Below are 14,160 nucleotides of genomic sequence, written 5' to 3'. Positions count from 1 at the left end.
ATTTGGTTCTGAAAAGGTTGTGGTCGTGGATATGACTGCAATAAGGCGTTTTTAATGTTTTATTTTCCAAAAACAATTCTCACAAACATGTCGTGTTCATCCAGGGACATCATTGGAAATCAGATGTTCACAATTATGCTGTTTATTCCATTAACAATGTATTGATGTTTTCAATCATCTGATATACTACTTTCACTCTGACAGCCTGCTGTGTGTAAGGGAAACTTCTGTGTAGCAATGCAGTGGGAGTCACCAACTCAGGAAAGAGGGTTTCCACGTCAATTCTGGAGTGCCTCTCTCTCGTTAGCCCATTTAACTGGTTTCACAGAGAGTAATCAACATATTTTGATAAGATAGTTTAACCAGTTGGGCACACTGAGTTACTTGCGTCCGTCACTTATGGCCTCGAAGATGTCATATCTTGGAGTCCACAAACAACAAAGAAGGAAGTGTCCCAGTGCACCCACAACAACAGACCATCTGTGACCTAGTGTTGCCCGGTCACAGAATGGGAACAATAACATTATGGCTGAAGCAGCCTATGTCCTTAAAGGAGATAAACAGACGTCAGGGTTGGTCATGTACGTCATATCTAGGAGTCTAGGTCAATAATTTCCCTAACACTGTGTAGCTGTCTGGCAGATGGGAGGACAAAGGCTGTTATTAGCAAATACTCATCTGGCCAAGATGATACTGGAAATGACTGTCAAAACAAGGTCAGGAATGTTGGTAGGAATCTAGAACAAGACCTGACATTCATTCAGATACTGCGGTTTCTACAGTATGTGGTAAAAAATATCCTCAGTTACAGAAAATGCAAGACACTAAATGGATTAAAATGTTCGATGTTTGTAGGAGTAGGAGGACGGCTTGCAAAAAATGACCAGCCTAAGACACAGGAAATAAAGAAGCTGTCAGACACACAGAATCCAGAGGCTCTGCGGCAGCAAACACATAGTCCTGAAGGAGAACCATTGTATGGTATTTTGATAGTGAACAACCTTCTTTTCAACAGCTACATTTGAGGCTTTTTTCTTTTTGCTATGCCATAAAATTAGCCTCTATTTGGCAGAAATATGCAAATAGGCCAAACTCCACAATTTGCCAACAAATGATCACATCATTCCAGGAAAAGTGACTAGTGACTAGTGTAGAAGCAATAACAATGCAAACTTGCCACAAAAGTATTGATGCTGAACAATGGTTTATAGTTTGGTAGAAAAAGTATTACTTTGTCTCACCAGGGTATAGTGCTTCTGTCCTCAGGCTCAGTGTGTCAGCAGTAGCCTGTTTGTGCCCTTTGAGCAGGCCTGCAGTAATTAGGCTATGTATCCCTGCACTGCTCTAATTACAGCAGCGTGTAGCATGCAGCTTCTTCTCTGCATCCGCCTCACAGTGAGCTCAGCTGGACCTGAGCCAGACCTATAACATGACCCCACCACACCTTGATTTCTGATGGAGACTGGGCTGTCACTATCGCTGGTCCAATCCAGCACTGCAGCAAGAAATCTACTCCTTCATGATAATTTGAAAATATCTTCTCGGAACAACTCCATAAGTGTTTTCTACTTCGTGCTGTGAAAGCATCTCAGCTGGATTTACCTCATTGTACGAGGAAATACCTCCACATGAGCAGTTTAAGGTCAGTGTGGCTTACATATTTCGCCGTTTGGGCAGAAATAGCTTATAACACTTAAGTGTCCTGCTCTATGGAAATAGTCCGGTCAGATCCACTTGCACAGTGAATCAGTGCGCAGCGGGGCGCGTGCAGCACGGCGGCTGTCAGTCCTCTCCATCCCTCCCATTGGCTGCAGCAGGATGCTCAGTGTCTCTCCTGTTTCCGTGATCCTCACATGCAACCGGAGCCGACGGAGCTTCGCAATGGAACGAGAGGGGGAAGCTTCACCTGTAGATATTTGAAATTAAGCTGTTTCACCAGCGCCAAAAACACACACGGCACTTTTAAAGTAAAGGCTCCGCGTTCCGGATATCGCACCGCTGCACAGTTGCTGGAAATAACTTCATTATTTCAGTTTGTTTACGGGCGACTGTCGCCCTGTCCTCCGGTTTAAAGGAATACTGCAGGCTGTATGGAGGGATGTTGGCATGGCTTGCACCAGGAGAACCAAAACTTTGGTGTCCACATGCGTGATACTTAGCGGCATGACCAACATTGTTTGCCTGCTTTACGTCGGATGGGTTACTAACTACATCGCCAATATTTACATCAAAGTTCCCATGCCTTTACCGGAGAGAAAGTTAGAGGGAGACAAACGAGGGGACACTCTCCGGATCATGGAGAGACTTGATCGGCTGGAGAATGTGGTCAACCAGCACATACAAGGTAAGCTTCATTCATTTAACTGTAGCTACTCACTCAATTACCTTACCTTCACAGCATCCGGGCTCCATTAAAGTAACATTTTAATATGCGAAGGGTTTCACTGTGTGTGTGTGTGTGTGTGTGTGTGTGTGTGTGTGTGTGTGTGTGTGTGTGTGTGTGTGTGTGTGTGTGTGTGTGTGTGTGTGTGTGTGTGTGTGTGTGTGTGTGTGTGTGTGTGTGTGTGAGTGATATATTTATGCCGCAGGAACTTCTTCTGTCTGTTTAAGATCAAGTTATTTAGAGTCTGTGATAGAGGACAAAGGACTGTTTTAAAAAGCTGCATGTCCCCATGAGAAGGATAAGTACAGTGAGGCAACATATCTAAAAAGGCACTGCACACCAGCTTAATAATAAGTTGAAAGTAGGCTGCAATATAATATCTTATAATTCCTTCATGAATAGGTACACATTTAATAGCCTTACTGTTGAGGGCAATTTAAGGCTCTCCTGATGTATAGCAAATGAAATATGTGCCTTGATTTTAATATTGGGTTATTCTAAGTCTTATAATAACCCAATATTAAAATCAAGACAACCTGCACATTCTTTAGAAGTAAACGGCATTAAGATCTACATATGTCGAGTTGGGTGGTCCTTCGTGAGAGGTACATTTTTTGAAATCATTTATTTTAAGCTCCAACCACCGGAATTCGTTATACTAGTCAAGAAAACTCTCCTGGTGAATTTTATTCAAATTCCAACAACATTTACCCCTCCCTCATCAACCTTGAAGTTTAGCCTCACCAAGCTTCACTTCACCTGATATTCAAGTGAGACAACATTATGCATCCTTTTTGAGAGCCAGAATCCAATAGTGCTGGCAGTATTAAATGCAGGTACAATGAGCTGTATTGTTCAGATTCCACAGGGTTGTCTGATTACGACTGCGGATAAGTTAATTATAAGAAGTATTTTATAGATAAATAGTAATACATATGCAAATCTGCTTCTTATAAACACTTTAACATAAAAGTGGTTCTTACATCTAGGAATGTATGGAATCCTTTATTCTTAAATTCCTTTAAGCCTCTCCTCCACTCTTGGTGTACTGTTACTTTACACTTGATCACACACAGTTAATTTCTCTCCCCTCTGTGCCTTTAAAAAAGCTATTCCTGTCATCACAGGGGGGCTCATTTTGGGCAGGTCCCAATCTAAAAAGGCACGGAGCATGGTGCAGAAGTGAAATGAAGACAGAAATCTACTCATGCTGCTTTGAGCAATAAGGGCTCTGTGCTAAGCTCGGGTAAACCTAGAGGCAGGTCTCCATTTCAGCTTGGCACCCATAGGCATCTAGCTGGGCGGAGCTTTGTTCAGGTGACTTACCACCAAAGTACGCCTTTCAAATATTCCTATTCCGCTGACAGAAAAGATAATTTCATGCTAGATTTGTGCTTTTAAAACCTCAGCATGTTCCGGGAACATCACATTGATTTTCCACTTTAGTAAGCCTTCATCTGACAGTAAAGATAATTATAGATAAGATTTCTCATAAAAAAAGGTCTGCCTGCAGATCCTCTGAAGCTCAGTATTTAACACGTGATAACTCGGGAGCTACTGCATCATGCAAAGAAAGACGCAAGACCCCAAAAAACTCCAAGTTGTCTTTTTTGGCTTTGGTTGTGTACGTGTACTTACAGTAAGAGGTGCTGATTTTTGCAATTTCACATTGTGAGAAAGTTAGAGGTTCCCTATTCTTAATGCTTGCGGCAGCTACATATTTACTGTTAAGACATGAGAATACACTTGTGAAATGTCCAAGTCATCCTTTAGGAACTAGCTCTGGCTAATCGTCATAGTATGTCACTTTTAACACCAGGACAGCCATTCTGTACTTAATTAAAATAAGAAAATAAAAATACAAGTCAAACATTTTCCCTTTTTTGCAGTCCTTTTTTTTGACATCATGCACACTCGGAAAACATCCCGAACGGCTGCGTTGGGTATTTGTTCTTATAATATTGCCAATAAATACAGTAAATCTCTATGCTTTCCGTTTGGAAGCACAGAGCCACTGACATCAGAAGCTTTTGTGTCTGATGCTGGAGGAGACAGTTAATGTCATATTGATGCATATTTACAACTGTTCCAACAGAATGACCTGTCACTTTAAGTACGAGGCCTATTGTCTGGGTATCTCTGATAATTGCTCTGAATGCATCCGCTGCAAAACGAGACCCATAATCCTACTCTGTAAGTGGCCAACGGCGTCAACACTCAGTGTGGGCTTCGGGCAGAGCCAGCCATTAGTGCATTTATGACATTTCTAAAAATACATCTTCCTCCTATATCACATTGCGAGACAATCACAGAAATGGTATATTGTAGCTCATATGAACTCTTTGACTGGCACACCTAATGGAGAGGCTCTTGATGCACTATTCACATAACCCCATGCACTTAATATCAGTGCACTATGAAACCAACATGAGTTCTCGCACCACATAATTTTACAGCATGTGAGGATAAAACATCTACTGCAGCTGACTCACTGTGGACAGTCAGAAGAGATGTCTCTGATGGCAGCGTCACACTCGGGGATGAAACATATTCAGCTTCTTTAACTTTGCAAAAAGGTTAAGTTGCCTGTTACCAGGATATAACAACATGGCAACTGCTCCTAAAGCAGCTGAGCTCTTTGTTGTACTAAGTCTAGCAGTCTGTCGAGCAGAATATATTGGAAAGCTGGACTGAGCAGGTTCACACACGCCTACCAAGAGGGCGGTTTGCTGCACTCTCTACATGTTATTGCACCAGAGAGCGTCTACAGAAGAGTCAGCTTCAACTTCAGAATCCAAATAAAGAGCACATTATATTTTGTAAAACATTCAATTAATCACTGGTAATGATATACACACATTAATGTATATTTTCCTTTTTGATAGACCGTGTTTATCTTTTTCTTTAGCTATTGTATATTATATATATGTATACAATTATATATTGTACAATAACTATTGTGTATATGTTGACCTGGCTGAAGAGCTCTGGCATACATTTACATAAATACATAAATAAAGCAGTATTGAATTGTAATGGACACGTCTGCAACTAACTAGAATTTGTATTATTTAGCAATCAATTGACCGTTGTTTTGATTAATTGTCTAATCTATGAAACATTTAACATATGTAAAGGCATTCACAATTACTCAGTTACTGTGAGGTCTTCTTAACTAACATTTTTCCAACTTTCATTCCAAAACATTAAGATAAACTATTGACTGTCATCTGTAGAGCAAAAACACATTCTCAATTTATTTTAAGCTCAAAACACTCCAAAAATTTAAATAATGAAATGGTTACAATTCCTTTTCTTTCAATCAATTTATCGACCATTATTGAATACACTCAATGCCTCAGTTTAATCGTTTAAAAAAAGTGATGTTTATGGTAATAAGGCTCGAGATATCCTGATTATTATATTTACAATGCAGACAGTGTAATCTATGAGTGTGAATCAATAGTCTGACTGACATGCTGTTATATTACTAAAAGCAGCTTGTTTGATGCTTGCTTCAACCTCTGAGGATGTGTATTACCAGCATGCGCTCTGATAGGACGGCCAGGAGGCCAGTGAGAGGCATTCATTAACACAGCGCTGATTTAGCTGCAAACGATAGCGACAGTTCCCTAGATTGCTTCAAGCTAATCCAGCCTTCAAGTCAATTGAGAAACTCAGTAAATCAGCGTCCCCGCTGATGCGCAGAGGACAGTTACATTTGGATATTTATCTGATGTGACTTTCCAGAGCCACCATGAGGGCAGCTGCAGAATACATTTGTGATTTGTAAGAGCGCTGAAGGAACATGTGAATGCATGGATGTGTGCAGGTGTTTGAATGCATGTTTGTGCAAGCAGGCTGTGGTATGCGGCAGTAAAAAGTTACACTTGCACAAACTTCCACGTTCTTTGAAAAAGGCTCAATACTTTGTGAGAGAATAGTTAAAAGACCCATTTGATACATTTTTAGATGAAGGCAACTTTTTTCATTATCCTTTTTTATGTTTATTACTTAATTTATATTTGATATGAGATGTCTAAATGGGTATACTTAAGATACTAAATGTCTTCCAAATATCTCCACTAACAGAAAAAGATGGGTAATGTTTTTAGGATGGGCTTCATGTTCCCAGAGCTGCAGTGTCTGCTTGCAGTGTTGATTTGGATGTTTCATTCTTTCATGCAACTTTTTTCTCCAACACTTTTGGAAGCTTGAAAGCTCATTTTCTGTTCTCATTCATAACACTCCATTCGATGTCTCACTATGGGATGCGCCTCAACGCGTATGCAAACGGAAGCATCAATCTCATTACGCCAATCCTGATTGGCTGGTGATCTTGACGTCAACGTCAGGGAATCCACCCACCCTTTAAGTAGCTTGCGCTACGACGCAGCGTCATTCAAACACCTCTTCTCGCTTCAGAGCACATCTCGATTTATCAGTAACCGGGCTAGCTTAACGGTCCACAGACTGAACCCAAAGCTAACATTCGGTCGACGGGCGCTTGCCGGTTACTTTTTTGCTTTGCAAGAAGACTGAGCAATATTAACACACCAGTTAATATTGTAATCTGCCTCGCCGTTCTTTCTGTCGAAATAACGGTAAGGTTTGATTTTTTCTTCAAGCTAATAACATACCTGTTGCTAGTTTGTTCTTCCCTCCACACCGACATCACGGTAAAGAGGACGTTCTCTTTTCTCTAAAGAATAAAATCTACACCGTCGCCTTTTTTCCTTTCGGACTAACGGCAAGGTTGGATTTTTTTCTCAGTAACGTACCTGTTGCGTCCAGGCTGGACATCCCATGGCCTGAAGTGGCCAAGGAGAACTCCAGATCTCGCTATGAGGGGAAGAACTTGCCCCAAGCAGCGAGGACGAAGAGGCAGCTCCTTCCAGTCTTTCCGGAGATGCTGGACGAGGTGGCGGTCTCGTGGAGAGACCGTCCCTTCAGCAACAAGGCCCCAATCCAGGGTGCCTCCTCCCTGCACTGTGACGGTATGGAGAGGCTCGGCCTGCTCCGCATGCCGCCCATGGAACCGCTGGTGGCAGCCCACCTCCAACCGACGTTCGACACCAAGCAGGAACCCCATGCTACCGGCAAAGGCAGACCGGTTCCAGTCAGCGATGACCGAACGGGCATATAAAGCCGCAGCTTTGTCCGCCAGGGCTCTCAACGTCTCCTCGCTGCTGACCGCCCACAAGGCGGAGCTTTGCGAGGACATGTCGAGCAGACCTGAGCCTGCCGTGTGGGACGAGATCGCAGCGATCACGGACATTTGCCTCCGTGTGCAGCGCTGCACAGTCCAAGCCACGGGCAAAGCGCTGGGAATGATGGTGGTGCAGGAGAGAGCCAGGTGGCTCAACCTGACCAACCTTCCAGACCGGGAAAAAGAGGATGTTCTGGACATGCCTATTGTTCCCGAGGGCATATTTGGCTCCGCTCTAGCTTCAATGCAGCTGAGGTGTGAGTCAAAAAGGAAGGGAGACAAGGCTCTCCAGCTCTGTCTCCCCCGCCACCTCCAATGGTCCCGTGGCAGGCCTTCACCCAAGCTGTCTCACGTCCTGCCCGGTTCAAAATACCGAAGCAGCAGAGACCGCAGCCCGTCCCGGGTCCCCAGCCCAGGCACGAGGCAAGAGGGAGCTGGCCAAGAAAATCTCCGGTTCCGGCAGCTCTGCCGCTCAGGCGCAGCCGACCCAGGTTTTCAGCCACCAGGCGAGGAAGAAGAAGCGGGCGGCCTGAAAGCCTCCTCTCCTCTCCTCGATGAAGGAGCTGGAAGTTCCCTGTTCCCCAGCTCCAGAGCACGTTCCAGTGTTGGATGCTCATGTGTTTTCGGGGTGCCGCCATGCCCCTATCTTCCCGCCGCCTCGAGTGATGCCAAAACGTCATCCTCAAGTTCGCGCCATCAGGGAAATGGACTTAACATCGAAGACAGCAAATTCCGCTGCCTGTTTAAGTCACACAAACACATGTCATCATTGTAATTTCAAAATACTGTCGTTTCCAGGCTTGAAGCCAAGGGCGCAGTCAATAAAAATGAAAATAAAAACAATAAACAGTCTGTCGTCTGCCCCTCTTTTGAGAGCAGCTACGGCCTCTCTCAAAAGGCGGACAATAGACGGGATTGTGAAGGCACCACCGCCACGCGCATGCGCAGTGTCGGCCGGGGTTGTCAACCTGGGGTACCACCGTGTTCAGGGCCCCATAACACAACAAATAAAGACACTGAGGGCAGACGACAGAGCTGTGACATCTCCGCTCGCTTTGAGAAGCGAAAAGTGGAGGATGCTCACAGATACTGCTTGTGTTGCTGTTAAGACAGTAACACGGGGCTACAGGCTCCAATTCGCTGTCACCCCCCCTCACTTCTCGGGCATTCTGTATTCACAGGCCCGGGGAGAGTCGGCCCATATTCTGGAACAAGAGATTTTCTCGCTACTAGAAAAGAAGGCTATATCGATAATACCCACCGAACAGAGTCAGAGCAAGTATTTCCTCGTTCCCAAACGGGGAGGGAACGGAATTCGGCCTATACTAGATTTGAGAGCTCTGAACAAATATCTCAAAAGATACAAATTCAGAATGCTCACTCACACATCTCTGTTGCGTCTCGTGCGCCAAAACGACTGGTTCACATCAGTCGACCTGAAAGATGCGTATTTTCACATCCCAGTATATTACCCACACAGGAAATATCTGAGGTTCGCCTTTCAGGGTGTCTGTTATGAGTACAGAGTACTTCCCTTCGGTCTGTCTCTCAGCCCGCGAGTGTTTGTACGGTGTACGGAAGCCGCGATAGCCCCGTTAAGACAACAGGGTATTCGCCTGGCGACTTATCTGGACGATTGGCTCCTTCTCGCACAGACGGAGCAAGAGGCTATTATGCAGACGAATGTCCTCGTAAAACACCTGCTCGACCTGGGTTTTGTAATAAACACGGAAAAGAGCATGTTGTCTCCAGCCCAGACTGTAAGCTTTTAGCGGTGTTCCTCACCCTAAAACGCTTTCTGCCTTTTCTCAGAGGATATCATAGGCGCATTCATCAGCTGATGTGCGGGCAGCCGTGGCAGCTCCCACTACGCAGGGACATACTGTCTCAGGCGGGGGGGGGGGGGGGGGGGTCGATCTTTCACCCACACCCAGAGCGCTTGGCACTATGGGCCTGGCCCGTGAGTGGTACAATCTGAATACAGTGGGGCTCCCTCAGAAGGTGATAAACACTATTCAGAGTGCGAGAGCTTCCTCCACCAGGTCTCTCTATGACTGTAAGTGGAGGGTGTTTGAGGAGTGGTGCCTTCAAAAAGGACACATCTCTTTTCAATGTCCTGTCGGGGTGATTTTATCATTTCTACAGGACTTAATTGATAAACACAGAGCTTTCTCTACGATCAAAGTGTACCTGGCTGCTATTGCTGCATGCCATGTGGGCTTTGAGGGAAAGACGGCTAGCCAACATCCTTTGGTCTGCCGTTTTATGAAAGGGGCTCGCAGGCTCCTCCCTGTCTCCAGGTCACTGGTGCCCTTATGGGACTTGACAGTGGTTTTAGATGGGCTCACTCTACCTCCATTTGAACCCCTAGAAGAAGCTGACATGAAACACCTGTCACTGAAGACAGTGCTGTTACTGGCTCTGGCATCTGCCAAGCGAGTCAGTGACATTGATGCACTCTCTGTACATCCTTCGTGTACTCAGTTTGCCCCGGGGCAAACGAGAGTGTTGCTAAAGCCCAACCCTGCCTTTATACCTAAGGTGGTTGGCTCATGTACCCCCATTGACATTTCCTCCGCCGCTGTGTTCCTCTGAGGAACAGCGGCCGAATTTGCTGTGTCCAGTTCGTGCTTTATGCATCTATATGGACAGGTCAAAAGAGTTTCGTTGTAATGACCAACTCTTTGTATCCTGGGCTGACCCTCAGAAGGGCAAGCCCGTTAGCATGCAACGGCTCTCCCACTGGATTGTGGAAGCGATTGCTCTGGCTTATACGAGTCAGGGTTTGCAGGCACCAACGGGCCTGCGTGCTCATTCTACTCGTGGACTGGCTACATACTGGGCTTTGTTCAAGGGTGTTTCCATTCAAGACATTTGTGCAGCAGTGAGCTGGTCCTCGCCGCTCACTTTTGTCCGCTTTTACAGGCTAGATGTCTCTGCTCCAAGTGTGGCCCGCACAGTGCTGGGTCCCATGTTGAGACAGAGTTCTGCCTGTTAAGTTCTGGTTGTTTTTGGTGATTTTCGAGATAAGCATGTCTAGCAATAAGGGATTTTCAATATCCCATAGTGAGACATCGAACGGAGTGTTATGAATGAGAACTATAGGTTACTTACGTAACCCCAATTCTCAGAGTAACATGAAGTGAGATGTCTCACCAGACGGCACTTCTTGCTAAGGCGAAGCGATAAGAGGTGCTTATTTTGAATGACGCTGCGTCGTAGCGCAAGCTACTTAAAGGGTGGGTGGATTCCCTGACGTTGACGTCAAGATCACCAGCCAATCAGAATTGGCGTAATGAGATTGATGCTTCTGTTTGCATACTGTTAGGAGATTTAAATGATAACTTGGCCGCATTTCCAAATCCCCCCGCGTCCCTAAACATAGCTGTTATCTTACATGAAGGGAATCCAGAGCATACACTTAACCGTTAAACAATAATCCACTTTAATGGTAATATACAATCAAGTACAATCAATACAGTACAAATTACATACAGTTCTGTGGGATCCCACATTTACCTGATACTCACGTGAGCCAGCCAGCCAGCCAGCCAGCCAGCCAGAGGAGAAAGAGGGCGAGCACACAACGGGGTTCCTGTCTAAATACCTCGCTGACCGGAGGAGTTATCTGCGCCTCCCTTCCAGACCAGTGATTGGCTGCTCAAATTATCATCAACACCCCACATCAGGGATGACTGTATGTTAACTCCTGACCTTCCCCCTCTTCCTTTGTCCTCAAAAAACCACATGTTAGCAGGCCCAAAACCAGCCCAGTTTTCTACACAAATCATTTTCAAGCTTCTTCACAGTTTGCATGAATACATACAAATATTTCCTTACAATTCCCTCTTTTGCACTCTTAAAAAAGAGAGTGCAATTTACACAAGGCACTTGCAAAAAACTGCATCCTTGTCTGCTGAGTCCGTCCAGGCTCTCGTTGCAGATGACGCAGCGGAAGCAACCGGGGCGGTAAGACTTCCCCAGGGCCTGCATGTCCATGATTAGATGTCCACCTGCGTTGCACTTGTCTGCAGACTGCTGGAACCCAGAGTACAGAAAGTCCTCTTCACAGAAAACCCTTCCTGCGTCATAGTAGAACGCCTTCCCTCTCAGCCTTCGACTACAGGCGCTGCAGGTGAAGCAGCTGTCATGGTAGAGGCTGCCCATAGCTTGGCAGGCCTGGCTGGCTCCATACACCGTCTTGTTGCACTTAACACACACTCCTGTTTCAGCGGAGAGTGGAGTCCCCTGTGCCATCCTGGCTTGCCGTGTCTTTGTCCCCTCTGATCCGCTGACGGCGGCTTCCGAGTCGATGCTGAATAGATGTCCTCCCGATCTTCCTTCTCCGGTCCGATGATGATGCCTCCCGGGACGACTGCTGGATGGATGATGGATGTCCTCGAGGTCCTTCTCCTCCAATCCGCTGATGACAGCATCCGAGTCGACCTCCATGACGAGAGCCAGATCTGTCCTGATGTCGTCTAGGGTCCTCGCAGGTGTTTTCCCCCGCCGCACACTGGCTCCCGTGGTACCAGTTGTCCCCCTTTCCTTGTAGGCGGACGGCATGGGATGTCCTCTGGGTCACTCGGTCGGGGCCGGAGAGCCTGGGGTTGACAGTCAGCCTCCTGCGTCTCGGGTCCCTCTTTCGGCGTCAGCAACCTGTGTGGAGAAATCTGATACAAATCCCTCAAGCCTACGCTCCGGGCTCTGGGGCCCTCGGCTGTTTGACCCACCAGTGCGTGGCAACTTGGAGCCTGTTGGTGGGGTGTCTTACAACAACCGACATCGGTGCACAGATTTTCTAAATTAATTGTGCAGCTTCAGAATCTTAATACTTGGACTGTGCCAACTAAATAAGAACCCCAACATCTTTAGGTAAACTAAATAACATATTTCAATAGCTCTGAATTTCTGACAAGCATCTGTATTTATTTAAATGAAATCCCTGAGATCCCATTAAAAATCTAAAAATATGATTTGAACTGCTAATGTTTCTGGTAAAGAAACACACTAATCTTATGGATTCAAAAACAACCAAAATCACAATACTAACAAAGTGAATGGCTTCCTGGTGATACTGCTTCTACCCGTCAGTTCTTAGATATTATCCTACTAAAAAATGAATACAAAATTCCAACAAACTGTCATCAAATGTCTTTCTATTACAAATGTAGATGAAATGTATATCCCCATAATGACCTAAACAATAAAGTATATGGCTCTTACTTCTTTACCAGGCTAGTTACATGATGTTGTCTGTTGAAACATTACTCACCGGTCAGCCTCTCCAGTATTCCATTCTGGACTTACATCTCTCTGGCAGCCCCTTGGCCACGGATTCTCTATCTGTGTTACCTGCTATAACTCAATCAATATTAGAGACATGTCAACATTCATCAAACAGTCTCTTATCCCCAAATATGGAGCAGGTCAATTCTAAAACTGTCAATCAATGGTCAGATTGAACAATGGAGTTGGGCAGCAGGTTCCTTTCAGTCCCTAAATGAAAAATGTACATTGTAAAGTTTACACTCCCCCTTTTTTACACATTCTCTCATGTGTAAACAAAAACCTGTATGGGAAGAAAACCTTCAGGTCATAATGGATTATAAGACAATACCAAACATTTTTCCCAGTAAACACTTGAGTGTTTCTCTCCATCATTCAGTCCTAAAAGAAACAGAATTCCAAATTTCATAGTTTGAGTTTCACATTCTTCAAACCGCCACCTCCTGTGGGAGTGAAACATCATGAAGCAGATTAGATACGGTTTCCCCTTTTGTGCAATGTTAGGAAACCTCTCATTTCACACATTATTATCACACAAAAATAATGTGTTAGTCCAAAACATGCTTGATTAGTCATCGTTTTAAATCATGCAGTTGCACTGATCAGGTGCAGACATACACTCACTCACACTCACACTGTCAGGTTGTAAAGTCAGGTTTGGTCAGGTTCACCGCAGAGTCAGTCATTGACAGTGCCTTCTCAAGTTACCCTGTCGGTCAGTTGGTCTCAGTCTTTTTGGCCATGTGTTGGTGCTCTGCAGAGACTTTGATGTTCCAGCACAGGCCAGCATCCTCCGTCTATACAAATCTGTATATATGGAGCGCCATCATTTATTAATTCACAATTACAACTATAATGTTCAAGATATCTCCAACCCCTCCTTGCTGTTTCCCACATTCCCTGAAAAGTGTCTAGACAAAAAAATGTCACTTCCTTATTGTACTATTACTATTACTGCAATTCATTTACACCTAATTAGTATTAAAATGACTAATAGATCTATTTCAGAAACATGTGTACATCACTATCTTGTGTCAAAACATTACTAGGATCTGTAAAGATCTGCTATGTATTCCATAACTCATTCTATCAATTTATCTTCAATTCTGGTGCACTTAAAGAACAATGTTACCCTCTTTAACAGTGCGTGGAACTCTGGGTGTCTGAACATGAAACCAGTACCTCAAATTGAAATACTATATTTTGTTTAGAACCAGCTTTCCCTTCAACATGATATATAAATAAATATGTATCTGATCTTATAGAGCTGTTACTAAAA

At 44.7% G+C, this 14,160-nt stretch overlaps 1 protein-coding gene and 1 long non-coding RNA gene across 2 annotated transcripts in view; one reads left to right on the top strand and one right to left on the bottom strand.

Moving 5' to 3' along the window:
• LOC117467592 (uncharacterized) overlaps positions 1-1,658 on the bottom strand; it is a 44,109-nt gene extending 42,451 nt beyond the window's left edge. The window contains exon 1 of the long non-coding RNA XR_004554397.2: positions 1,242-1,658. This is a non-coding gene — a long non-coding RNA (uncharacterized lncRNA). The remainder of the gene's footprint in view (positions 1-1,241) is intronic.
• Positions 1,659-1,806: 148 nt separating this feature from the next.
• The window catches only part of galnt18b (UDP-N-acetyl-alpha-D-galactosamine:polypeptide N-acetylgalactosaminyltransferase 18b), a 122,462-nt gene continuing 110,108 nt past the window's right edge, over positions 1,807-14,160 (top strand). Inside the window, exon 1 of the mRNA XM_034111303.1 lies at positions 1,807-2,344. Within this exon, the coding sequence (XP_033967194.1) occupies positions 2,107-2,344 (238 nt within the window). The 5' untranslated portion in view covers positions 1,807-2,106. The remainder of the gene's footprint in view (positions 2,345-14,160) is intronic.

The sequence above is a fragment of the Pseudochaenichthys georgianus genome, chromosome 3 (assembly GCF_902827115.2).
Source record: "Pseudochaenichthys georgianus chromosome 3, fPseGeo1.2, whole genome shotgun sequence".
Lineage (NCBI taxonomy): Eukaryota > Metazoa > Chordata > Actinopteri > Perciformes > Channichthyidae > Pseudochaenichthys > Pseudochaenichthys georgianus.
Note: the sequence above shows the minus strand (reverse complement) of the source record. Positions and strands in the feature narration are given on the sequence as shown.